General features: G+C 44.5%; 2 protein-coding genes across 2 annotated transcripts in view; one reads left to right on the top strand and one right to left on the bottom strand.

The window, feature by feature from the left end:
- Positions 1–358: 358 nt before the first annotated feature.
- Positions 359–24,664, top strand: LOC309885288 (urotensin-2 receptor-like; the record flags this gene model as incomplete). The annotated part of the gene is made up of 2 exons (XM_082775068.1): positions 359–1,519; positions 24,533–24,664. One exon carries the CDS (start codon positions 359–361, stop codon positions 1,466–1,468), a length of 1,110 nt encoding a protein of 369 aa, XP_082631194.1. The 3' UTR covers positions 1,469–1,519; positions 24,533–24,664.
- OGFOD3 (2-oxoglutarate and iron dependent oxygenase domain containing 3) overlaps positions 22,096–25,419 on the bottom strand; it is a gene marked incomplete at its 5' end in the record, with an annotated part of 43,667 nt that continues 40,343 nt past the window's right edge. Inside the window, one exon of the mRNA XM_082774604.1 lies at positions 22,096–24,714. Coding sequence (XP_082630730.1) covers positions 24,578–24,714 — 137 coding nt within the window. The 3' untranslated portion in view covers positions 22,096–24,577. The remainder of the gene's footprint in view (positions 24,715–25,419) is intronic.

Raw genomic sequence — 25,419 nt, 5'->3', positions numbered from 1 at the left:
GAGCCGCCTCAGCCGGGTGGCCTCGGGTAGGGCAGCGAGCGGCTGGCGGGGGCGGCGGGGAGCTCCGGGAGCAGGGGGCGCAGCCGGGGCCGGGACCGGGACTGGGATTAGGACCCGGGATTAGGAGCCGGGATTAGGACAGGAGCCGGGGCCGGCAGCGGGGGTCGCCCCCGCCTGCTGGGGAGCCCCCCTCTCGCCGTCCCCCCCGCGCCGCTCCGCGCCCCCAGCGGGCCGGGGGAGGGAGGAGCGGGGCGGGGGGCAGCGGCGGCCCTTCCCCGGGGGCTGCCCTCCCGCGGGGGGCGGAGCGGCGGGGCCCGGAGCCTCGGAGCGAGGGGCTGCGGGGCCGCCGCCGCCGCCCATGGAGCCCAACGGGACGGCGGCGGCGGGGGGCAACGGGACGGCGGGGGGCGGCGGGAGCGGCGGGGGAAGCCCCCCCGGGGGCGGAGGCCCCCTGCTGATCCCGTCGGCTTTCGGGACGGTGCTGTCGGTGATGTACGTGGCCGGGGTGGCGGGCAACGTGTACACGCTGGTGGTGATGTGCCACTCGGCGCGCTGCGCCGCCCCCATGTACAGCTCCATCGTCAGCCTGGCCCTGGCGGACCTGCTGTACCTCTCCACCATCCCCTTCATCGTCTGCACCTACCTGGCCCAGGACTGGTACTTCGGGGACCTGGGGTGCCGCATCCTGCTCAGCCTCGACCTGCTCACCATGCACGCCAGCATCTTCACCCTCACCCTCATGTGCACCGAGCGCTACCTGGCCGTCACCCGGCCCCTGGACACCCTGAAGAGGTCGCGGGGCTACCGCAAGGTGACGGCAGGCGCCGTCTGGTCGGTCTCGCTGCTGCTGACGCTGCCCATGATGCTGATGGTCACCCTGACTGAGGGGAGCAAGGTGGAGGGCAAGGTGAAGAGGATGTGTGCGCCCACCTGGAGCGTGGACGCCTACCGGACCTACCTGACGGTGCTGTTCAGCACCAGCATCATGGCCCCGGGAATCATCATCGGCTTCCTCTACACGCGCCTGGCCAGGACCTACCTGGAGTCCCAGAGGAACCCACCCCACAAGGAGAAGAGCAAGAGGTCCCCCCGGCAGAAGGTCCTCATCATGATTTTCAGCATCGTCCTCGTCTTCTGGGCCTGCTTCCTGCCTTTCTGGATCTGGCAGCTGGTGCGACTCTACAGCAGCTCCCTGCAGCTCACCACCCAAACCCAAAAGTGCATTAACTACCTGGTGACCTGCCTGACCTACAGCAACAGCTGCATCAACCCCTTCCTCTACACCCTGCTCACCAAAAACTACCGGGAGTACCTGCGCAACCGGCACCGCAACTTCTACAGGTTCACCTCCTCCTTCCGCAAGCGGGGCTCCAACCTGCAGTGCTCCTGGGGACGCTCCATGTCCTCCAGCAACCAGTACGACTACAGCTCGGAGGCCCTGGGCATGGCCACGCTGAAGGACAAGTGAGGAAGAGGAGGCTCTCTGGAGACATCAGGACCGGAAGAGCGTCTGGCCAAGGTAGGGCTTTGGGACCCTATTGCGCTGCGGGGTCCTAAGAACTCGTTTCTGGTGGTCGCTATAGGTCAGGGCACAAAGTCGTGTGACCTCAGGTACTGTAAGATGCTTTTCAGTTTTTTGGGGCTTAGGGCTGTCAGGGGGGTCCTGCCATCCGCGGGTGTGGATGAATCCTTCTCTGGTTTGGGTGCAGAAGATGAGTTGGATACTTTGTTGAGTTCTTTGGCAAACTCTTTTCAAGCTTTGCTGCACTTTGCTAAGCTCTGGCTCTGCTCAGGTTCTCCTGTGTGATTTCTCAGTGTTGTCCTCCGGCTATGGCTGGACCAGATCCACAAAAGTCTGAAATTGTCCTGGGACTGCTTAACTTAGCTGCAAGCCCTGGGTTTGCCCTATATATATCTATTATCTGTTCACAGTGTGCGTAAGGAGACCTTTAAGCCCCTTTTTCTATTTCCTGTTATATTGTAGTGCACTACAGTTTGATCAAGCTCTAGTTCAGTTTGATCAAAGTCTCTATTTTAAAATTCATTGCAGCAGCGCTGCAAACTCCAAGCATTTAAAACCCACGAGGTAAGCTGTCAGAAAACACTGGGTTATCTAAAAAGGCATGTCATATTTTAACTTTTCTACCCAAGATGATTTTAATCTGCCACTGATTTTAAGTTGGTCCCTTTCTCTTTTCAACAGAGTTTGAAAAACTGAAAATTTATCTCAGAAAGGAAAAAAGAACATTCTTATAATCCTGTCACTCAAAGAGCTGAGGCTCTAAAAAAATGACTGAGACCTGTACTGTGAGACTCATCATAAAAAGGACAAACTTAATCCTGGCAAATCTCACCAAAAGTATTTTGCCTTGATGTATTTTGCTCATTCTCTTTCCACTTAACATCTAGCGGTAAACCTCCACCATAGATGCTAGCGATGCCTGTCAACTATAAAACTTCAGTTCATAAAATAAAATATGATTAGGAAGTGGACCATGTCAGGTTTCCCCTCCCACGTTCTCTTCACCCAGCCCGAGGGGTTCGTTAACCAGGGGAGAGGCTGCTGCTCTCAGCTGTGCTCTAAGGAGCTCATTTAAGTGGGGATAAAGTTGTGTTCAAGCCATCTGCCCTGACTCTGGGGATAACTAAGGCACAGCAAGAGTTGCATAAACTGTTGTCAGCAGCTGGCAATGTCCAGGGACTTCTGAAACAACAGACAACTGCTTAAGGAGCAGTCATTTCCACTTTTTTATGGCACCTCCCTACCCCGACCTGACTGAGAGGAGGAACTCAGCAGCCCTATGGTGGTACTGGGTTTCTGTGTCCTTGGGTGATCCTCTCACAGCGTGTGCCAAGCTTTAGGGTACGTCTGTGCTCAAGCAGAGACACAAAGTGCCTACACAGCAGCCAAGGATGGGGAGCAGAGAACACAGCACGGCTACATGCTGGATTTTATGCATAAAAGCAGAAAAATAACCCCCTCGGGGCACATGTTGGACAAAGACCAGGGAAATAGGTTCCTGTGCCGAAAGTCTGGCATTCTTCATATAGATGGAGTTTTTGGGGTGCTTTTCAGGAAGGGGCAATAAGGAACTCACCTTAGCATTGTTTACATTACTTTTCATCACAGGACTTTCTTCAAAACATTTGCGACCCACTTTGTGATGTTCCAGCATTGTGTAGACTGCCAAGCTGGGTGGTAGAAAGGGATGTGGCGGTGCCAGCTTCCTTACAAACGCAGGGGACTAAAACACAGCTCTTGCTGGGAACTGGCAGGGCAGAGTGGGCTTCAACAGTTGTAGAGAACTTTTCAGGAACTAATTCATTTCTTTTTATTATTAATTCTGAAGCCATTGTTCCTTTCCCTTTGCTTCCCATTTCCGAGGCTGGAAGTCACTCCCCTGTAAGAATAACACAGATAAGACTTAACTCAAAGGGCGGTGTGGGAAGGCTAGAGTGCATGCGTCATCCGCAAGGTGTGCCACGCTGTGCTGCTCACAGAGCACAAGAAAAACCTGACACAGTCCTGGTGGGTCTTGATTTCCAGTGCTTGGCCTCAGGAGAAGGTCCTTGAAAGCCACTGTCCCACCCCAGCATTGCAAGGCAGCCGTAGGACGGATGGTTATCCAGTATGAAATAGCGTGTATCTGTTAGCAGCCATGCAGGGAAAGCAAATGGAAGAGCGGTGTAGGTGTCAAAAAGAGCATTGGGGAATACACTTCCTGCCTCAACAAGCATGTGCTAAAATATCTGGTGCCAAACAGCCTAAAACCATAGTTAGTAATGAGAAGGGGGAGCTGGAAGAGAGCTGTGCTTGAGAAAAAAAAAAAAAAGAAAAAAAGAAAAAAGAAGGTGGGTTACATACACAGTGCCACCAGAGTGAGTGGATAGCCAACAGAAGCGTTTGGTTAGGGTGGGTTGCACTCTACGAGCTGTCCCCTAGCAGGCTCCTGCTGCCCCGCTGAGCAGCACATGGGGTGCACACTTTGTGCCATAGCATTGGAGCTGCTGACACCAAAGGGCTGATGGAGAAGCACCCAAATGAAAGACCAAGTATGAGGTATTCTTCGCTGTCAAGTTTCTTGACCAGCTTCAGCCCATCCCATCTCGGAGCCGCTCCCCTCACCTGTCAGGCTCTGATGAACCCACGTGAGGTTCCTCTAAGGAGAGACCCAGTAAATTTGATGACACCCACAAAGCGTGTCATTCGGGCAGACAAGAGCCTATTTAATAAGCAGAACTGGCCAGCGATCAGAAGACACTGCTGTGTGTAATGAATGGCAGCCCTTCTGCAGCTCAGCATGCGGCATCCCCCTGCCTGCCGCGGCCCTTTGCAAATGTGACTCCTTGGGATCCTCTTGTACGCCCGGGGATCAGAGCTCAATTTAAAAGATAAATTTGTGTAAACAACATCTCTCTTATTGTCTCATCAGACCAGTTAAACTGCCAAAAGTCAGTAGCTTTGACCCACTTAATAAATATCCTGCAAGAGCAGATGCGTTAACCGAGTTCCTCTTGTCTTTAACTGCGGAAGCTTTGGCAGTTCTCAGTATGCTCACATGTTGGAAACAGGCATAAAGTCTTCATATATCTTCCTTTAACAAAAAAATGGGGTAGTTAACTTTGGGATTGCTGCTGCCAGCCCATAGCACAGAGCTTTGTCCGGGGTTGACACAACCTGTAAGCTCCCATACGGGGTAGCTCTGCCTGCTGCTCACCCAGAGTATTTTGGGGAGGACTTGGGACTCCTCTCTTTGGGGTTGGTGGGATCTCAGTTCATAAGCACATGGTCAATGCAGGCCCCACAAAACTTCTGTAAAGCAGCCCAAGCTATTTTCTGTATGAGGCAGGAGCATTACCTGTCCAACACTGAAAAAAAGAATGAGTCAGGGCTCCCAAAATCATGAGATAAAAAACACACCAGCTCTCCACAACCAGAGAGGTTACAAAGTCGTTTCATACGGAAACTGGGAGTCACATAACCAGAATCCAGATGATGAGGCCCTGGAAACTGCAAGCATCTTATTATTTAGGTAAACTTGAAGCATCTCAGCTTGGGATGAAATAACAGCAGGGAAGTCCATCGGGCTGTAACTAAGCAAAATGCTGTGAATTATTTTGAAACAGCATTGCTTTGGCTATTCTCCTACATTTCAAGCAGGCAAGATGTGTGTGCCCTATGCAATTCTACTGCAGGTTTAGTGATATAGGTAGTCTCTAAACGGGAAATGGTAATTTTAGGAAAGATGACGGTATTTTTGTTGCTGGGACAGAGGCTTTCACTGCAAAACTCCATATGGGCTTTACAGGAAAGAAAACATCTTAACAGCTTAATCACTAGAAAATCTTCTCCAACATCCCTTGGTGTTAAATCTGTATGCCCCACTCTGTTCCTCCCCAGCTCACCAGAATGAGTAGGCTGTGAAAGAAAAGCAGCTTCATCCTGAGTGCTCTTTCCTTCCTTTAATCTAAGGTAGTATCTACTGCAGCAACAGCAGTTTTTCTGTTTTTCACGTGAAAAAATAAAAGGCAGGTCCTTTGTGGGACAAGTGAGAATACCTGTTTTCCCCATGCTCAGGAGAATACATTTGAAGCTTACTGACTTTTTGCAGACTTCACTTTGTATCACACATCTTTGCTCATCTTCCTCCCCACTTTCTAACAACACATTTGCCATAAACGCTTGAAAGCCCCACATTACAGTTTAATTGTGTATGCAAGCAAATCATTAACATTTAAACTCCTATTTAGCAGTCATTTTGGGTGCCTATTGTGTGATGGAATACCAGGAAAGGCAGTGGAGGTGATTATATGAGTGCTTTGTACCTCTCACGGCACGCTGCCCAGTTCTGTTAGCCCAGGAGATCAGGCAGGATGACAAGGTTGCTCTGCTCAGAAGCAAATACAGAATCTGTTCCCCCAGCAGCATCCGAATAGAAAGTGCACGAACTTCGTATCTGAGCCCAGCCCTTGAGCAGTGGAAGCAGATAACGCACATTACAGAAACGCTGGTCAGCCCCGGAAAGTTGGCCGTCGTGTTTTGGAGTCCCTCTGGTGGCAGGAGCAATCTTCCCTCCTGAGGTTCTCAGGAAGGAAATTTGCTTTTTATTTCAGGTTTTAAAATGTAGCAGTTGCACACAACCTGACTACATAACAACACTTAATTTACTGAAAATATAATGTTGCCACAACATCTCCTGAGCAGAAAAGTCTGTTAGGCAGAGAAAACCCACTCCCAAGTGCTAAATTTGCTCTCCCACCTTTCTTCCTGTGCCGAACCTGGACTAACTATCCCCATCATTTTGCACAGCAGCCTTGCTGGCAGCACCCACGGAAACACCCAGAGCTGGTGACTAACTACAGCTTAGCCCAGCTGCGGATTGCTTTTGCCACGTAATATTGGTTGCTGTTGTCAGTTTCAAGTTTTTCAGAGGAATCGGAGAGACTCGGAGTTAATTGCTATGGCTTGGAAGAAATAAATTGCTTTGTCTTCCGAACTGTAGCAGCAGCTTCACAGAAAACAAGTGCTCTTTTAAAATTATTATTATTACTGCTATACGAGCTTTTTTTGCCCTTGATGGGGAAAATACTTAAAGCACAGCAGAGGGAAAGGATGCATCAGCTGGGAGCAAAGCATCTGGGGGATTTGGGTGGCCCAGGGTGAGTTTTACAAAGGGGAAGGAGCTCACTACCAGCTCCCTTGGCCAAACCTTTAGGATACAACAGGCAGCAGTAGGACATGTGAGATTAATAGTTACTGAGGTGTATTAAAACCATAAAGGAATGTATATCAAAAGCCCCACTGAGGAACCCAGACAACGTAGAGTTTCTGATGTGGTGTCTGCCACCCCTGGGGCATCCTCACTGCAGCCTAGAGGGTTTTGGGTGCCCAGAACTGAGCTCTGTGATCTGCGGTCCCAGCTGGAGCCCTCCTGGCCCCGGAGAAAAGGATCCCAATAGGACACACCAAAGCAAAACTGCTGCAATGTTTTCCTTCCTCCTGTCCCAACACGAGAAAAGAAACAATTTAAAGAGGAAAGGGGAAAATGAATCCTGAAGAATTCTTCTGGCATTCAAGCTCCACTTTTCCGATTTTCTTTGTAACTCACTTGTAATTTAATTTTTAATGTAAATGAAAGATTTTATTTAACACTAGGAACCCTTCAAAAATGAGAAGCAAGGTGAAGAGTTAAGCACTTGTTGAATTTATTAGGGAAGGCTGCACTTCACTATTGGGAAAGATCCCACCCAAGCCCTCCATCAAGATCGCTGGAGGGAAATCAGTAAATAACTTGGTGCAACAGCAAACCACCCCTCATATCAGCCGTGTTTGGCAGAGGATACAATCCTAAGCCAAAATGGTGCAAATGGGGAAGAAGTAGGATCTGCTAAGTTTGTCTCAGTGTGTTTAGGCATCTCTCAGCGTCTCTCTAAGATATCGTCAGCCTTTCCTTGTGCACGCCCGATAGGATCTTGAGTTCAGCTCCTGAATTCTTAACTGAAAACAAATATGATTTCATCCAAACAAAGCAAGGCAGATTCCTGAAACTAAATGTGGTGTGTCCATAAACACCGAATTTTTGAGACAGTTACAGCTTCATATACGTGCTCCTGCAAACCTCATCAGGGACTTCCACCAAATTCAGAACATTTCTACACCTTTCAGTTTACCATATTGGCTTCACATTTGAGAGCCACAGGGGTGGCTCGTGCAAGAAGCCCCGCAGGAAGAGGCACTACATAGCAATGGTTCTAACAAAACCCCACTGATATAAATTGACTTTCTGCTATTTCCTTCATAACAGATTGTGTTGGTTTTTTTTCATTTAACACTGTAGAAGCGAATGTCTTAGATGAATGGCATTACTATGAAATTAGCTGAAGCCCAAGTTACCTCCACCCCCACATTTTGAAAACTGCTTTTGGCACTTGGTTTGGGAGCAGTAGCAGCACTGTGCAGGCAGCCTCAGCAGTTATCTGATCCCACTCAAGTGTGTCTTTATCTTCCTTCCCATCATCTGCTGGAGGGGATTCACAGGCCATTCATCCCGAAAGCTGTTGATAAGTAATCCAGGCAGGCTTGAAAGCATGATAGCTAATAAAATCCAGAGGAGATTTACAGGGGTTGTCATGCTGCAGCCACCTATCAAGACAGCGTTTGACATCCATGCTGAAGAGGGAGATTACTGTGAATGGGAGGAGGTGGGAAGTCCGGGCTTCTCTTTCAGAACCGCCATGGACTTGCTGCGTAACCTCGGAGAAGTCACTTGCCCTTGTGCTGCTGCTCAGTTTGCTGCCTGGAAAACAGCGATGCAATTTCCATGGTCTGCACGAGTGTCTTAAGACACCGCTAATGTGTGTGATATGTTTTGAGATCCTTGGTCTTAGGTACAAAAGTTGAAAGCTCTCCTTTTAGGAGTAACTCAGGATTCCAGTTAGCTATTAATGGTCAGATGGAGGAAATGTTTGTGTACCAGAAGAACTTCTCATCCATTTTTAGATTAATGGCAGCCGCTCAACAAAGATTATAATTTAGCCCCCAGCAATGGCAGCTGCGCTTGGCTGGCATCTCAGGGAGCACGGCTGAAATGGTTCTGATAAAAGCATCATCATTTCACTGCATCAATACCCTCTCTACAGCCTCTCCCCAGGTAAGAAACAATATCAGGAGCTATGGTAAGGAAGCAAAATCTTTCTTCTTTACCTCCTGGCAGCCTTTTTCCCCACGTTGTGGGTTAGGAGCACAGGGGTTGGTGAAGGTAAGGGCAGCACATCCCTCCCAGCCACAGCCTGTGCCACGGCCTGTTCCAGTGCTGGATCCTGATGCAGAGGAAGCTGAACAGAGAGAACGATCCTGATTGCTAAACATGGCAGTGCTTCCCTGTCATTTTGTTCTTGGCATCCTTTTAGAGTGATTAAATCTGTCGAGGAACCTCCGCCTGCCTTAGGCACAGCACGAGTAATTCCCAACAACAGAAGCAGAGGAAATAGCAACCGACTAACTTTGCTTCGCTGCTTTCATTTGTCTGTTTGTTGTAATACAAACATGAGTTTACTATGGCAAGCATCTCCCTAATTTCAAAGTGCCGCTCTGTCTTTGCAGTAGCTTCTCTTAGGGAGGATGAGAAAGTGAAGCTCTGCAGCCTCCGGTGCCCGAAGTTATGGGTAAAGCTCTTTGCAGACCTGGGTTAAACGGGGGGCCCACACTGGAGGGATGGGGACAGAGAGGGAGCAGCACTTTCCCTTATTCCTCCATCCATCCAAGTGAGTATTTTCTCTACCATGCACTGTGTGCACCAGGTACTCACTATCTATCTCTGTTATTCAGAAAAAAATATATATATAAAACCTGCTTGGGTTTAGTCCAATAAAAGGCAAGAAAAAAACTTTAAGCCTGTAACTTCACAGCCTGGGAGAACCACTTGTGTTCCCCTGCTCCCATCCTTTGTGCTCATCATCCCAGAAGGTCTTTGGGTGGGGGGGAAAAGGCTTCATTACCTACAACATGCAAAAATGAACTAGTTAATGTGCCACACCAGATTACTCATTAACCTGAATGAGATCAGAGAGGAATTGCTCCAGGCTGGCAGGAGGTTTAGGAAGGCAATACTGTGTCAGCTCCATGCTGCCTCCAGCGATAAGCCTGTACACCTAGTGGGGAAATAGGGAGGGGGAAAGAGGTAGGCAGTCCTGAGTGGGTTCGTGCCTCACAGTTTCTCCAAATCTTACCTCCTGGAAGGTTTTTGTTGCAGAAAAGTACTTGATCCAACCTTGCAAATCTTCCTCTCTTCTCATCCCATTTGCTGTGAGCATGAGGACAGCCGGTATGGGAGCCCCTGAACCCTGCTTTGGCCCTGTGGTACAGGATGAGGAGTTACAGAGGTGGCAGGGAAACAGGACCATGAAGTCCCCGGCAGTGTCATAGCACAGAAAGAGACCATTAGGTCAGGCCTCAAAAAAAAAAAAAAAAAAAAAAAAAAAAAAGAAGCTGCATCTTAATAGATGCTTTTGTCCTCCCTCATTCTTCAGTAAATGTTTAGCTTAGAGAGCTCTGAGGCATGTGTTTCAAACTCTGTCTGTGGAGGGTCCATGTGTAATTACAGACTTCAGTCCTGGGCCTACCTTAACGACTTTGCATTCCCCTCATTCTCCACAGGCTGAATCTTCTGCCCACACTGAACGAAGCTCTTACAGAAAGATCATGGATCAAATGTGACCGTTTAGTTTGTCTGTTCAGTGAAAATATGTTTGCTTTTAGCATGTTCCTGTCCTTGGTGTTCTTATTTTAATCTTCTGTTTTTCTTTGGTCTCTGCCTGCTCTGTCCTTTGTGCTATTTTTCCTCCTGGGCAACAAGTTGCAGTCTCTCCCCGGGACTCTGCTCCCATCCCCACTTTGTTCCACAGCGACAAACCCTGCCAGACCCTGAAACACCCAGTGAGATTTTTGAGGATTTGGGGAAAATTTTATACCTCTTGAATTTCAAATCTGCTGTTTCAGGTTGCCTGCAGAGAAGGCAGAAGTGTCTATTGATTTCTACAACATAATCAGAAAGCGGGCATGTCACTGCAAGCGTGATTGCTCTAAGTAAATCCTTCAACTCCAGCAGAGAAGTTACATCTGCATAGCTAGGAGCACAATGTGACAAACATCTCCTTTGGAGTAGCTCAAGCTTAAACCTCTTCTGGCCCCTCGGTTGGGCTGGTCCATCTGTTTTTGCAGCCCTAAGGTTTTAAAGAGTTAAGCCTTTCTGATTTCTAGCTTTTTCTTTTCTCTCCTCTCCAATCAAGCCCAAACCAACTGTTGCTTCTGCCGATCAGATTTACTGTCCACCCCCCAGCCTGTGAGTCCAGTACAACTGATGGGCCATGAAAATAAGTGCTTATGAAACCACATCTTCAAATCTGTTTCAAAAATCATGTGTGAGAAGCTTCAATGCACTTGAGCTTGTTTAAATATCACTCAGACCAGTAAACGGCTGAATTCATGATCCAACTTCCTTTACCCTACAGCAACTAGAACTATCTTTAAAATCTGTGCTCTCGCTTGATTTGGGCTTTACCTTCTGTTTTCTCCTTTCTGCTCACTAAGTGATGCTGTGGCTTCCCATCCAGAGATGCACGTCAGCCCCCAGGTGGCTCTGTAAAGCCTTCTGAGGCAGAATAAAGAGCAGGGACCTTCCTGAGGGACACCACAAACTTTTATATCTTTGCTAGAGCACCCTTGAAAACGTCATACTGCAGATTTGGTCAACACTAACAATTTGTATAATGGTTCCTAAGTCTTGGAGCGACCACACACTTAAGGACTCAGCACAGAGTGGGGGTGGAGGCAGTTTTCCTCCCATTGCCTCTAAAACTGTTTTTTCTTTTTTTTTTTCCTGTTTGGTTTTCAATTATTTGACTCACACTTTGTGGACTTCATTTCCTGGCACATTAACAGCTGGTGGTTAGAAAGCTGCAGTTGGCGAGGGCAGTATCTGGAATGGATAGTAATTACTCGCTGAGCTCATTATAATTGTTCAGTTATTGAATAATTTGGAAAGCCAAGCAGGAGGAATATTTGGTTAATTAAGAGCTCGCTTAATCACTGCTAAATTTATCCTTCCAAAACAGTGCTCACCTTACCTGGATTTGAAAGCCTTTGTTTACCAACACTCCTGATGGGAAGCAGGAACAATCTCTCTTCTTTGACTGAAGTTGATGGCACTTGCTCTTTGGCCTTTGGTGGAAAGTTTTTGTTCCTTATTCCCCACCAGGTCTGGCCCTTCCACATTTTTCTTCATGGGCATTGAGATCTCTCTGAAACTGTTATCAATCTCTGATGAGATGGTAAATAAGACACGATTCATGTGTAAGCAAGCTCTTGGGCACTTCTGGGACCAAATTCTCATCTGATGAAAAATCTGCACAGGAGACGGAACGGCAAAGTGTGAGAATTTAATAGAGGCCAGTAAGCGAGAGCAAGAGAAAAGCTTTAGAGCCCTTGTCTGCTACTGATCTAACACAGTTGCTGGGCACACGTTTCCCCTGTTTCAGGCTTTAGATAATTTAAGGCTTGGGAAGCAAGTTTATCACCCAGAGGATGCTTTCTGGAGCCTGGACAAACTTCCAGGGGCTCTGGGGAGTCTGTAAGGCAGTGCTCAAGACCAAGGAAAAAAAATCCATTACAGCGAATTGTCATGTTTTTACTGGTGCATGAAGAATGTCAAGTATCTTTATGAGAATCCAGGCAGGCTTGCAACTGAAAGGATTTTATTTGAAGACTTTTGGGGAGAGTTTTGAGGAAGAGACTGAAATATCATTTGAATCAAGATGAGTACAACTTAAACAAGAAGTCCAAAGCAAAATAATTATATTAAACTATTAATTGTTCTATGCTTTAATCCTTTGTCCTAGATTAATTTAACACATGATATTCTTCATGCACAGCATCAATTGGGTGTAACTACCACCACAAATGCCCACGGGATTTGGCTGTCAGCTGGCACATGATACCTGGCAGGGTATCCCTCCTCCCATCACGCAAGACAATTGCAGACTTTCAGAAAGGAGAAAAAAAAAAAAAAAAAAGTGAAGCCTTGAAACCCTTGCTGACCACAGGCAGACTTATTTCCCCTTTGCACTTCCAAAGTCTCCAAGATTTACGGGCTTCTCCAATCCAGTCTGTAAAAAAACACACACAAAATAAAGTGGATGAGTCCGTACTGAACCTCATCCTTCACAATATGACTCAGAACAAAGTAAACTTATTCCAGTGTGTACTCCATAAAAAAAAAAAAAAAGAAAAAAAAAAGAAGCCAGATCATGTATCTCTGGAGACATACCCATCTTTTACAGCAGCATTCGTGAGCTGTTCCTTTGTGTTTTCCTTTTAGATTAAATGCTGCAAAGAGAATGCTTTTTCTGAGCAGACTCTGCAAGGTAAATTCTGCAAAGCAGACGAGCTGTCAGAGCAGGTTGATTGTAAAACCTGACAACCTTGACAGCCTCCATGCAGCAGTGCAAAGCCATGTCATTTCTCCAGTTACCCGTGGTTACAAAATTGTTGAATGAAATGGAATCCAAACCTGTCGAGGATCGTAGCTCTCAAACAGGCGGAACAAGTGATCTGGAATAATAATAATAGCCAAGCACGCTGCTCGGGCCCAATTCAATGCTTTGCCAAACTGCTCCAAATTAACAGACCTTGCCCATTCAGAGCTTGGGCTGCTGAGGGGATGGGGAAGTTCCTGGGGGAATCTGGCTGACTTTTTATTTTCCTTCTTTGAGAAGGGACAGCCATAAAGCAGCCCTTCAAGAGTGCTATGATTTCAAGGAGAGAAGTGTTATGGGATGTCCTCCCCCTACCCCCCAGGGAAAAGTACCATGTTTTCAGCAGCCAGGTTCCCACCTGTGGGGCTGGCACCAGGGCTGCTGGCCCCAGGAGCTGCCGGGCACAGGGGCTGCCCTCCTCGGACGTGCTCAGCTGGGGCCACCTCAAGATCCCGACCACGCTGCCAGACAGGGACGGATCCCCCTACACGTATTTAATCAAAGCAGCTCCCTAACTGAACTTTTTCTGAACCGTTCTTCCTGAAACTTCTGGCTTTAAAGTAACGCTTTGTGCAAAACACATTCTGCAAATTAGCTTAACAAGTTTCAGAGGAGCTTTCAAGTTAGAACAAAAAAGAAAAAAACCCACACGCCATTGTTTTCATCATTTGGACTTGCCTTTGCACTTTCTGGCCCTTCCTGCTGAGTGTCTCAGGTTTCTGCAGACATCTGCCACGATCAGCCACTGATCTCATTCCCTCACATTACCTGCTGGATTTGGGAGGTGCTGTGGTGGGAACAGAAGGACAGCAGTGCCGTCAGGATCTTTTCTTCCTGTTAATTTTCCCTGCCAAAGCGTCATTCTGCAGCACGCCAGGGCAGCAGGAGTTTTCTGCCTCTGCTGTCAGCCTCCTTCCCTCGCTGTTAGCCAGCAGCCAAGAAGCCAACATCTACAGGGTCCTGTTAGCAACGGACAGCTGCAGAAACATGGCAAACTGCTCTGAACTCTCAATCCTGTGTGAATCATCTCTAAAAACCTATTTCATTAGCTTCACCAGTTTTACTTTTTCCCATTGTGTGTACAGGTGTGATATCAATCCCCACCAAGTGCCATTTGTTCAGACCAGCGCTGTTCAGCACTCACCATCACCTGGATTTAGCACTTGCTTTTCAGTACCTTCTCAGCAGTGGGAGGTTTCACCTTCACACAGCTCTGGACAAGGACACACTGAGTAAAGGCTTCGCTGTCAGCTTCTCCAAATGCCAAAGCCTTCTCCCTCCAGTCCATCCTCATCCTTTTTTTCAGTAGCAATCAGCATCCCACTGTTACCCCGACTGCTCCCAAGCCAAACCAGCTCCCCATACACTCCCCGTCACCTATAATGTCTAGCGGAGACCCACAAAAGAGCCCAAATATCATCTCCCATTCCCTTCCAGGGAGTCTTTTCTGCTGCCAGCACCTCCCTAGAGCCTCCCTGCACCTGGAGATGTGTCCTCCCCATCCCAGCTGCAGACTCGACACCATCCAGGCCCCCCAATTCCCTGCACCTCTTCCCAGGGTGGTCTCTGCCACCCACCTTGTGAGGGGCCGAGGGACACCAGGGCTTTCTTGGCTTCCTATACGGGAGTGCATGCAGTCAGTTCTTGTAAGCATTGCATTTTACTGCCTCCTCCCAACATAAACTGGACAAATTGATGGAGTCCTGGCCCCCAGGATAAACAGCAGCTCCGCTGTTTAGAGTAACTGTCTCCGGGGAGGAGAACTGCGTGGCTCTGCGGCCGCCCCTGCTGCTGGCTGCGGGAGGTGGCGGTGCCCCAGCAACACCAACACCACAAACGGGAACAGTCTGCAAGGAGGAGCAAGGCTAGAAAGAGGCTGCAAGGTGAACTCAGGTGCCACAACAGCCATCTCCAAATTACCATGCGGAAAGAGGACTGGTGAGCGTCACCTGAGCCACTTCTAAAAATTTCTACCAAGGGCCCGCTTAAGTTTGTGCCCAAATCCAGAGGTTGGCTTGTTTGCAATGTACCAGCATTGCAAAATTCATATTTCAGATTAGCTTCAGCATTTTAGCTGTTTAGCAGTATTGGAACCTCATATGGCTAGAACCCATTCTTGGCTATTATTGCTAAAAGAATTTTCAAAATTAATATTTATGGCCAGGCCAGTACTTTTGAAAGAGACTCAGATTAGATAAGACCGCTAAGTCGCGCATTCTTTCCACACCTGCATTCTTCCCAATGAAATAGGAGCTCCCAGTTTCAAGGCAGACAGCTTAGAGACAGATTTCACTTGTTCTGGTACAACTGCTTGCGTGCTCCAGGATGAAAGCTGGCTCAGATGTGCGCATGCAGTCCTCACCTCTCAGGGCCTTGAACACAACTGGAAAACACTTGTCTCCTAAGTGATGGTCTTGTGCAGCCGCAGTTCTCGGACTGCATTCAGCAAGCAAGCCAGAGAACTAAAATCTAAATTCCTTTCAAAGGATTTTGCAATACCTTAATTCTCCACTTTCTCAAAATATCTTGCAGGGAAAGGGACAGCTGTACATCCTAGTGATCAATTTTAGATTAAAATGAAATAACGGTATAGCAAGTGTATCATTTTATATTTCCATCTTTGTCTTCTCCATGCCACAAAGGAGCCCTTCCGAGTGCCTGGGAAGTTGGGGTGGATGCCCCAAGGAAGCAGTGAGTGTAGCCCTAGGAGGCAGGCTAAGAGCCAAGCTCAGTCTCCCCACCATCACACTCCCACCCCCTGCATGTCCATCCACAGCTGGAAGGAAAGAAAACTGTGGTTCAATGACACTGCTCAGCTGCTCAGCCAGGGAGAGGCAGACAATGACATTTACTTTTTCTATTAAGTTAATTGATCCACTTATTCATTCACTCAATTCCATTTGTTAATACCAAAGCTTTAGGGCTCAAGGCTCTTCTGTTTTTCCAGTTCTGTGAAATGGTTTAATTAGAGATATTACCGCTCCTTATAACCCTTGCCACATTTGTAGCACTAATATATAAGCCCTTGTTTATAAATGTACTTACAATCAGAGTTACAATTATGTTTCCCACTCATGGGAATCAGGTGAACAGCACAGCTCCTCTCAACACCTTCCCTCTGCCTTGCTCAGGATCCTACAAGTCACAGGGCTGCCCTGACCACAAGACAGAAAAATTACTTTTGAGATGCTCAGGTCTAAACTCTCTCCCCATAGGGTTCAGCTATGGAAAAGTTTTGATTACTGCCCTTCTGTGCATGCTTAATAGCTAAAGTATTTCATTTAAGGAGAATGATTAGGACAAATTTTAATGGCCTGCTCAAAAGTCTTGATACAAATCCTAGCTACAGAGTTGAAACGTGTTTAACTTCTCTTGGAAGTGATAATTTCTGCAGCACGCTGGCTTTCACTGACTCACAAGCCATCTGGAGGTGCTAAAAGCATTTAGCAAACAAAGTCAAGAGGTCTCAAGTTCCAGTTCTTGAGATGAAAATACCAAGGCTCAAAGGCAGCAGGCAGTCAGCTGTGAAGATAGAAGACTTCAAGGGTCTCAGCATTAATAAATGTGACATGAGTGAGAGCCTTCATCACCACCCGGGCCGGGTGCTTTTAACTGGGCACTCTTCAAGATGAGAACAGTGTTCCTGAGAAATCCACATGCATTTATTCTGAGCCTGTGCTGAGGCAGAAAAATGAGATTCTACCTGTCTGCATGCGGGCTGAACAAAGATCTCCAACAACACGTGTACGAAACAAGAAAGGGAGGATGAGCAGGGAGGGGGCTGGGTTTCCAGTCACTGTGCAAGTACCTAATAGCAGAGTAAGACCTCCACGGACCATACTGGGGAGCAGGTGCATGTCCTCACACCTCAACTGAAGGAATTCAAAATGAGTAAAATGCTGTCCTTTCTTATAGTACCAAGGAAAAAAAAAATCAAACTTTTTTTTTTTTTTTAAGTGGAGAGATAATATTCATTTCTATGTAATTCATTCATGAATGTTTCAGTCTTCTTAGGTTGTTTCTTATTTATAAATCTAAACCTGCCTATACTACTATAGACAGATATTATGCATGGAGGACACCACCATCTAAAAAAAAAATAAAAATAAAAATAAAAATAAAAGCTGGTTTATGCAGAGGAAAGCTTAATTCATTATTTTTAAATAGATGGATGAAACACAGCTTTCTTAACATAGCAGATTCAACATTCACTATTAATTAAAACAATATTGATGAGATAAATAGCCTAAGGAGTTAGGGAAGAGGTCCTGTTGAAAGGTTTATGAAGAGATTCAACAGCAAGAGCTTTGCTCCCTAAAAGCTCAGTGTCCAGTTGTTGGTCTGATTTTTTAAAAAACAAACAAACAAAAAAATAAAACAGATTGGGGGGCATGCATTCAACATTGATACGGACATTTCAGCATGGGAGAAATCTGCTGCTCTCTAACACCATCTTATCACTCTGACTTATTTATGTTACAGTTCTTTCTTGTCATAGTTCTTTGCTAGTAAACAACAAAGTTTATTTGATCATATTCCTCCCAGTGGAATGGAATTCCTTCCTAAGTAATTTATCTCCCTCTGAAAAAGAAAAATAAGAAAATGCATTTTTTGCCCTCAACTTCAGCAGTGAAATAGAAATAATGCAAGTGAAAGATCATTTTTCTCATTCCTTTTCTGTTGAGAAGTGCAAGGAATGAATGGGCTTAGAGTTGGTCTGGTTTCACAGCACCTTTTTAAGTTTTGAATCATCTGCCGAAACGTGACCTTCTCTTTTTAAGAGGGTGTTCAGTGAGTCACATTTAAAGCCCTAAATGCAAAGAGGACTCCCAGAACACATCCCTTCTTCAGTAACAGCATATACCAGAAATAAAAATGTTTGTCTGCTAGAGGGGATAGAAGAAATTACCATTCGCAGTTTGCCAGCTCATGGAAAATGAGTCCATTAGGACCCACCATTGTTGATTTCCCCCCACATTTAATGGTTGCCAAATTAATATGCCAAGAAGGTCACCTACAAGGTGTGAATCCACCCAGAGACCTTGTCTTGGCAGTGAAAAGCAGTCTCAAAAGAAAACATCAAGCTTTTCTGTGAAGTCAGCAGCAAAGTATCCTGGCACCCTGATAAACAGCTTAATATAATTGTACAAATTGATGAACAAAAAAAAAGAGCCAAATTTTCAAGGTGTCTGTCCAGAAAAGTCATAGCTCATTAACATACTCAGCACTTTTTATTTCTTTTTTTGGTTAACTGAAGAATTGGAAGGGTATCCATTTGTAAAACAAGCATTTCAAGCATTGAAGGCCTCGTAGAAGAGATTTCCAGAAACTCTGTAAATCGCTGCCTCTCTCTATAAATTAAAAATCATTTCCTTCTTGGAGAGGTGCTGATTTCAGGCACATACCCCTGTGCTTCTGCACCACTGAGTCTTCAGCTTGAAGGCTCAGATGAAGGTCCCAGGGAGGTACATAGTTGATGGTGCATCTGACCTGACAGCTCAGAGATTCAGCCAGTCCAGATTCCTTGGAAAGCCTCATGATTATCCAACAGTCAACCTAGATATTTTGAAGGTTTAGCTTTGTTTGGATGCATTTAAAGGTTAGGGAAATACAGGAGATGGTACTTCCAGGCTGCTTTATCAATTTTACAATGAGAAGTTTCTAAGCAAGGCATTTCTCATGATCCTGCAAGTCTGATCTGCATGTGTAGGGTCCCATTAAAATCAGTAAGACTTCACAAAGGAAGAACTCTACCAGCAGGGATCCTTTAACAAGATCACTTCCTCAATGCGAGCCAGCCTCTGATAAAGAGCAGCAAAAAAAGTTCTTCTTGTATGTTTCAAAATTCAGTATTCACTATCCACAAATTACCATGAAAAGACAAGGATATTCAAGAGCAGGCAGCATCAATCCCTACCTCATCATTATTTCAGCCATGTAAGAAAACAGGCCAGACGGAAACAAATACCTCTCTGAAATATAGGGTGTCCTTTTAACTATGGACAGTGCCTGCAGTAGATGAACAATAAGAGAACATTTGGGAAAAAAAAATCCTAAAGAATGGGAAAGAAAATGAGCAAGATTTGACAGTTTCACCAAGGTCAAAAATTCTTCTTAAAGATTAACACACTTCATGGGCTAAGAAGGCTATAGGAAAAAGCTAGCTGCTTTGAGTATGGTTGAGAAAGATGAGCTACATGTGAGTATAGCAGGGTCTGTCCACTGAAATACACCGGGTGTCAAAAACAGTACAGAACTAAAGCAGCCTGAGGCATTGCTAATTTACAGATACAAGCATGGTAAAGCTACAATTAACAACATGGGGCTTGCTCACTCTGTATCCCAGACTGTTCAGGGAAATCTCTTGCTTTAGGACAATCCTAATCCTTTAGAAACTAAAGGAACAGCCGTGAACCTGCGTTACAGACCTCAGACAGCACACAGCATGCTGCCTGCCCACAAATTGGTGCTGGTATCAGCATGACCCATCCCTGCTTGAGACATGGGCTCTGTTGTGTGTTTCCTGGTGTTTCCAGGCAGCTGCAGCCTTCATCAGACAGCACAAGGCTGAGCACTTCTCATACTACTACAACAGCAGTGCCAGTACCATCCTACAAGTGTCCCAAAGTATTCTAGCAAGCCAGGCTATGAATAAATAACAGGCTGCTCTTACGCTGTAGGTAAAAGCTTGAGTATGCTAGGACAGAATTGAGAGATGCCATAAGGGATTTGAGGGGAGATGATGGACAGAATCAAAGACAAACATGCAGTTCAGAAATGGATCGGTTATTTTCCTTCCTGAAAGTCTCCAGTACAAGCCAACAACGCTTGTATGGAAGATAAAAAGTGCCTACATGGATGCTTTAGGGATAAATGGGCTATCTTTAAGGGAAAGCTGAATGGTAGGTTTCAGCAAACATGCTGTAAAATTAGCTTTGAGTTTCCTAAGAAGGTTTACAAAAGCAGAGATAAAGCAAACTCTGCTATAGTTCTCCACAGTGTTTTACAAGGAGCAATAGACACTTACCGGGGAATTACCCACCACTTTACAACAGCTCTCACCACCGGATTTCCTGAGAAGTCTGCCTTGAACAAGGCTAAAATGATCAATGCATGCTGGAGCCATCTGTGGTTCATAAAGGAAATAACTCTTCTGCTATTCTTGGAATCTTTGGTTGGATTTCCTCACAATAGACTCAAAAGGGAGAGACAAGAGCTGGGATTTTCTTTCTTTGCTTGGGGGAAGAGAAGTAGGGTGGCTGTAGTTCCCCCTGCTCTCAGCAGTAGCACAGAAATGTCCTGACTTCCTGCAACGTATCTGCTTTGCTTCTAGGATTCAGACAAGGCAGAAATATTGTACAAAGCCAGACACGAGTGCTTCAGAGAAATACAATTCACATGTAAAGGCAGTGCACAGATACCTGAGTGTAGATGGAACACGAGGAAAGGAAAGCTGTCAAAGAGAAATTCAGAAGTAGTAAGAATTGCAAGTGAGGAAAGAAAACCAGGTTTTCTTGATAGCATAGTCATTACCAATGCCATTTAAATTTTCTTTTATTTTTTTCTACACATAATGTGCTACAGCCTCAAAACATACCCTTCTGAAGTTATCATATAAATCAAAGCAAATAATTAAGACCTGAAGCTAAATTTCTGATGTAAATCTAAAATAAAATCCTTTTGTATATAGAGCATCCTGGAAAGCATTTTTGGACCCGAAATTCATTTAGATGGAGCTACATATCCAATATATAGACAATGCATATTTGGAAAAAATCGTGTAAACATTACAAAACTTCTGTTGATTTATGGTGAAATAAAATATTAAAAAAAAAAAAAAAAGATTACACAACTGCTTACAGAAACAAAATTTTTAGACATGAAATATCCCAAGAAATCCAGTCAAAGCTCCGAGAATTAGGTTGTATGGGATTAATAAATAAAATTGTAAAACTAAATAAAATGCATACTATAACATTGAAACCCAGGTATGTGCTAGAGACCAGACCTGATCTCACACCTGTTAGCTTTATAAGAAAGATATTCTCCAACACCTTTGAATAGAAGAATAATTTTCAGGGTAGTATAATCAATCTGAAGTCCTCCAGAAGCCTCACCCAATGCCTTAGGAAGGATTCAAAGCCTGGTTTGGTCTCCTGACATATTTTCTATTTCACCCTGGCTTCTATTTCTTGCAAGCAGGCTTTACCTTTCTTTAAAAATGCTTTTATTTCAAAGTACAAATTAACACTCCCAAATACTTGAAATGAGTATGCTCTAAGGTACAAAGCTGCAAATTTATGTCCAGATTTCACCCCAGTTCCCACTGAACATATATTGACCTTTCTTTACTTTATTTGAACCACAAGGGCTCTAAACAAAGGTTTTCACACCCCCAGGAAACATCAAGCCAGATTTTGTTTTTACCATGCGTTCGATTAAGAGCACTTGTCTGCAGCAGCTTGGCACCAGATTTATAGGAGTTTCATAGAACAAATCCTGCCCTCGACCTAATCTGAGTTCTGAGAAAAAGAGCACTGCCTTTCCCAGTAGCAGCAGGGAGGCTGAACCTGAAAGAGGACAGACAGAAACATCAGCAGAAATGAAAGTATTTCAAATTCAGAATTACCTGTCAAGAAACGGGGAGAGAGACGCTTAATAAAAAGTTATTGGGGGCATTTATGGGGACTAAAATAAATTAAGTCAAGCTTATTTCTAACAATCACTGAATTCTGCAAATTCCAAGCTGCCCCAGGAACATTAGCCTTTCTGCTGTTACTATTCCCCTGCTGGAGGCTATGTTTAGAATCTTTTAGATTGTATTCTACTTCCTCATTTGCTATTTAATTTCTTCATAGATCTAGATATTGCTTTTAGTAGTCCGGATACTGAAGCTTCAAATATAAAATGTTGATTAGTACTGGAACACAACATATTGAATTATTATGCTCCTTTCAAAACGTGAATTCTCTTACCAGGTACAGCACACGCACTTTTCACAAATCACATCTGACAGGTTTGGTCATCATATTGAACACATTACTGAAGCTTAAAAAATCCAGAAACCACAAATACCAACTTGATTTTATTTCTGAATGTCAGTCAATTCACAGCATGGGAGAATGCACCGGGTTTGGAAGATATTACAACACACACAAGCTTTGTAAGATTAAAACCTGAGAGCAGATTAGTTGGGATTTCCCCCATGGTCTAACATGGTCTTGTTAAGCAGTATTTTAGAGAGGGCAGTTCTCAAAGTGCTATTTTCACTTAGTGCAACTCAAAGCCTGCATGACAGAGAAGCAACTAATAAACATATTTATTTTTTTAATTACAAAGCCCTAGTGAGAAAACTTACAGTGAAGTAAGAATTTCAGAACACAGGACCTCAGCCTGGAGAATCAAACCAAAATCTGCAGAGGTCCACTGATATTTAGATTCTGCTGATACTTGATATTTTTGTGGAAAAGGCCCTGCATTTAAATCACAAACTGATGTCAAAAAAAAGTGTTAACCCACTAAAGCTGTTGCTGGTGTCTGGTCTTTACATAGACATACAACTTTGGTGTGAGGCAACTTTCTTTGAATTAACAGGCTTTGAGACAAGTATTTAAATACAGAACCAACCTATCATTTTCCTAGCATCCAGCCCTTTTAACAATTCCTTGTTAACAAGAATGCCCTTCTCAGTTTTCAGAAGACATGAAATTATAGAAGACCAACTTTGCTGGTGTGCCAACTTAAAATACTCACAATAGCACAAGTGCAAGTGTCCAGTCATCATTCTCTTTATTACATCTTCAGTGTAATTCCCCCATACTTACAACTTCCATAAAAGGAGAGATTAAAACAAAAAATGAAAATTACATGAAACTGTATGCATTAAAAAAGCACATCCCCACATTTTCATTTTCATAGAAAAGATAGACTATTAATAAACCAAATCAATGCTCACTTCAAAATTTGAAGAAAAAATAATTTTTCCTATGATTTACTTAAAGTGTTGACCACAAAAACCTTTGATTGTGGTAAGAAAGCAAGGCAGTTGGCAAGATTACTTGTTTTATTTCATTTGTAATACAATGCAATCAACTCTTCCTGAAGTTCTTGCGATTTATTATTTAAGGAACATCACAGACTAATGATCCTAATTAACAGAAGTCTTCATATTAAACCAAAAAAAAAAAAGAAGTCTATAAAAAGCTATTGATAAACTTCCTGAAACAGATAAAACATTGTTTTGGACAAGCTAAACAGTATTTCACCATACAGGATATGTAAGTTATATCAACTGTAACAAAAATCAAGTTCTCTTAAACTTGGTCTTAAAACTTAATTTTGGCCCAATAAATAGATGTTTCAAAGTGTTTATACAATTGAGCTCCAGCTCGAGAGCACTTCAATTTAAGATGTAAGTGGATGCTAATTTCTGTAAGAACCCACATACAACAGACAACTGGTCCATGTGGTTTTGTTATCCGGCTATCCAAGCAGCAAGTCAGTTTACAGGATCAAGTCTAAGGATTCCAGCACCAGCGCATGGAAAACCACCACAAAACTAACTTTCTTCTCACCTGTGTCCCTCCCAAACCCTACTGTCCTAACTGGGAATTTGGTAATGATGAATGCTCAGCTGAATCCAGAAAACTGACTTCTTCTGCCCAGCTCTCCTTTTAATATATTTACATTTTTTAATATACTTACATAAATATAATTTACATGGTTATACGGTCAAGTCATTCCCATAAGGAGCTCTTAATAACTTTAGGATGGGGCTTGCAACCAGGAGATTAATCACTTTTCTTAAGACACCACTGAGAAAGTGAGGCAAGTTGGGAATGCTGCATTCTGGTCAGAGGAACCTACTGTGGTGCCATTCCCTAACGCACAACATTTGTAATCCTGAAGTGATGTGCTTTCTGGCTAACTAAAAGGTTGTAGTTCTGACATTGTATTAACTAGTCCTTGCTTGTAGCAGAAAATATCTGTAGTCATTTAATTTAAAAAAAAAAGTTCAAGTAAAGCCCAGGAGTCAAACCACAGGTGTATCGCCCACTAATGCCCATGCTAAAGGAGAAAACGTTCCTCTCAGCAGAAGACATGTCCAAAAGAATAACGCTCATCTTGCTGTATTAATTAGGTCAAAGTTTCCAAATCCTGTTAGTACTGGAAGAGACTATAGAATTTAATAACAGGTAACAGAAGCACGTGGTGTCATATCAAGATATGGTCCAAAGGTGGTTTGTATCTTTTAAACTAAAGAATCAAAATCAAAAATAAAAAAATAAAAAAAATGAAGAACCCATTGCAGGACTCTACATGAAGACAAACCAGTTACAGAACATACCAAATTTAAGATGGTCCTTAAGGCACTGTTTGCAACACCTACAGAAAAGAACACATGAAAACAAAATGTTTTTTATATAACAAAATACAGCTGGGAAATTCTAACTGAATGCAAGTCTATAAAATTATCTCCGTTTTTCCTCTCCTCTTGCAGGGCTTCTCTCATTCCATTCGACCTCATGTTCCATCCCGGGAGGAATTATGTCAGGACCGGATCCCCAATGCTGTGCTCTGGGTTGCAAGTGAAGGAGATGGTGATGGCATAGCGAGTGCCCCAGCGAACCTTTTCCACCCGATGAAGATTCTCTGATCCAGAGGTGAAGAAGGAAACCCGGCCTGTAAAGACAAAAGCATTTAATCAGTGACACAGAGTTTGCCATTCAGCTACCAGCTCTCTACGCAGTTTTGCTGTTGTTGTCTCAGTCCAAGCGTTCCCTAGCTACCTGAGAGCCCACAGGTCAGCCCAGAGCCGAACTGTTATGAGCTTATGCTGCACTCTGACAGCTTTATGGACTGTTTAAAGTCTATGTTAATCCTTCGTGCTACAAAGCTGGAGACATAGTTCTACAATATCCCATAGTTTATAAAAGACAGGAGGAAGCCAAGTACATCTGAATCCAGTTCTTAGTTGCCGCAATTAAAAAGAGAAAAAAAAAAAAAAAAAAAAGAAAAAAGCAACCCTAGTGACTGTCAGCAAAGTGTACTGATTTCCTCCCTGCTCCCTTCTAGTCTGGGCTCTAATTTTAGACCAAAGAAGGAGGAAGTGCTCCAGAGGTGGCAAAAGGTCTTCAGCGAAAAAATGCTCAGCAGGTTTACAAGCAGCTGTGGCAGCTTATCAGCATTATACCAAGTATTTGCTATAGCTTTTTGTGCACACTCAGATCACTCACTGTTCAGCCAGGACAGAACATTATGTATCACTCCTGTATACCAATTATTTTTCCTTAGGAACAGACACTCCATCAATACATAGGCTTGGAAATTGTTTTACAGATGCAAACGCTTGCCCCTGTCCTTCATCCCATTTAAGTTTCGGGTGCC

Source organism: Aythya marila, assembly GCF_965140915.1.
Source record: "Aythya marila genome assembly, chromosome: 18".
In the NCBI taxonomy this organism is placed as follows: domain Eukaryota; kingdom Metazoa; phylum Chordata; class Aves; order Anseriformes; family Anatidae; genus Aythya; species Aythya marila.
Note: the sequence above shows the minus strand (reverse complement) of the source record. Positions and strands in the feature narration are given on the sequence as shown.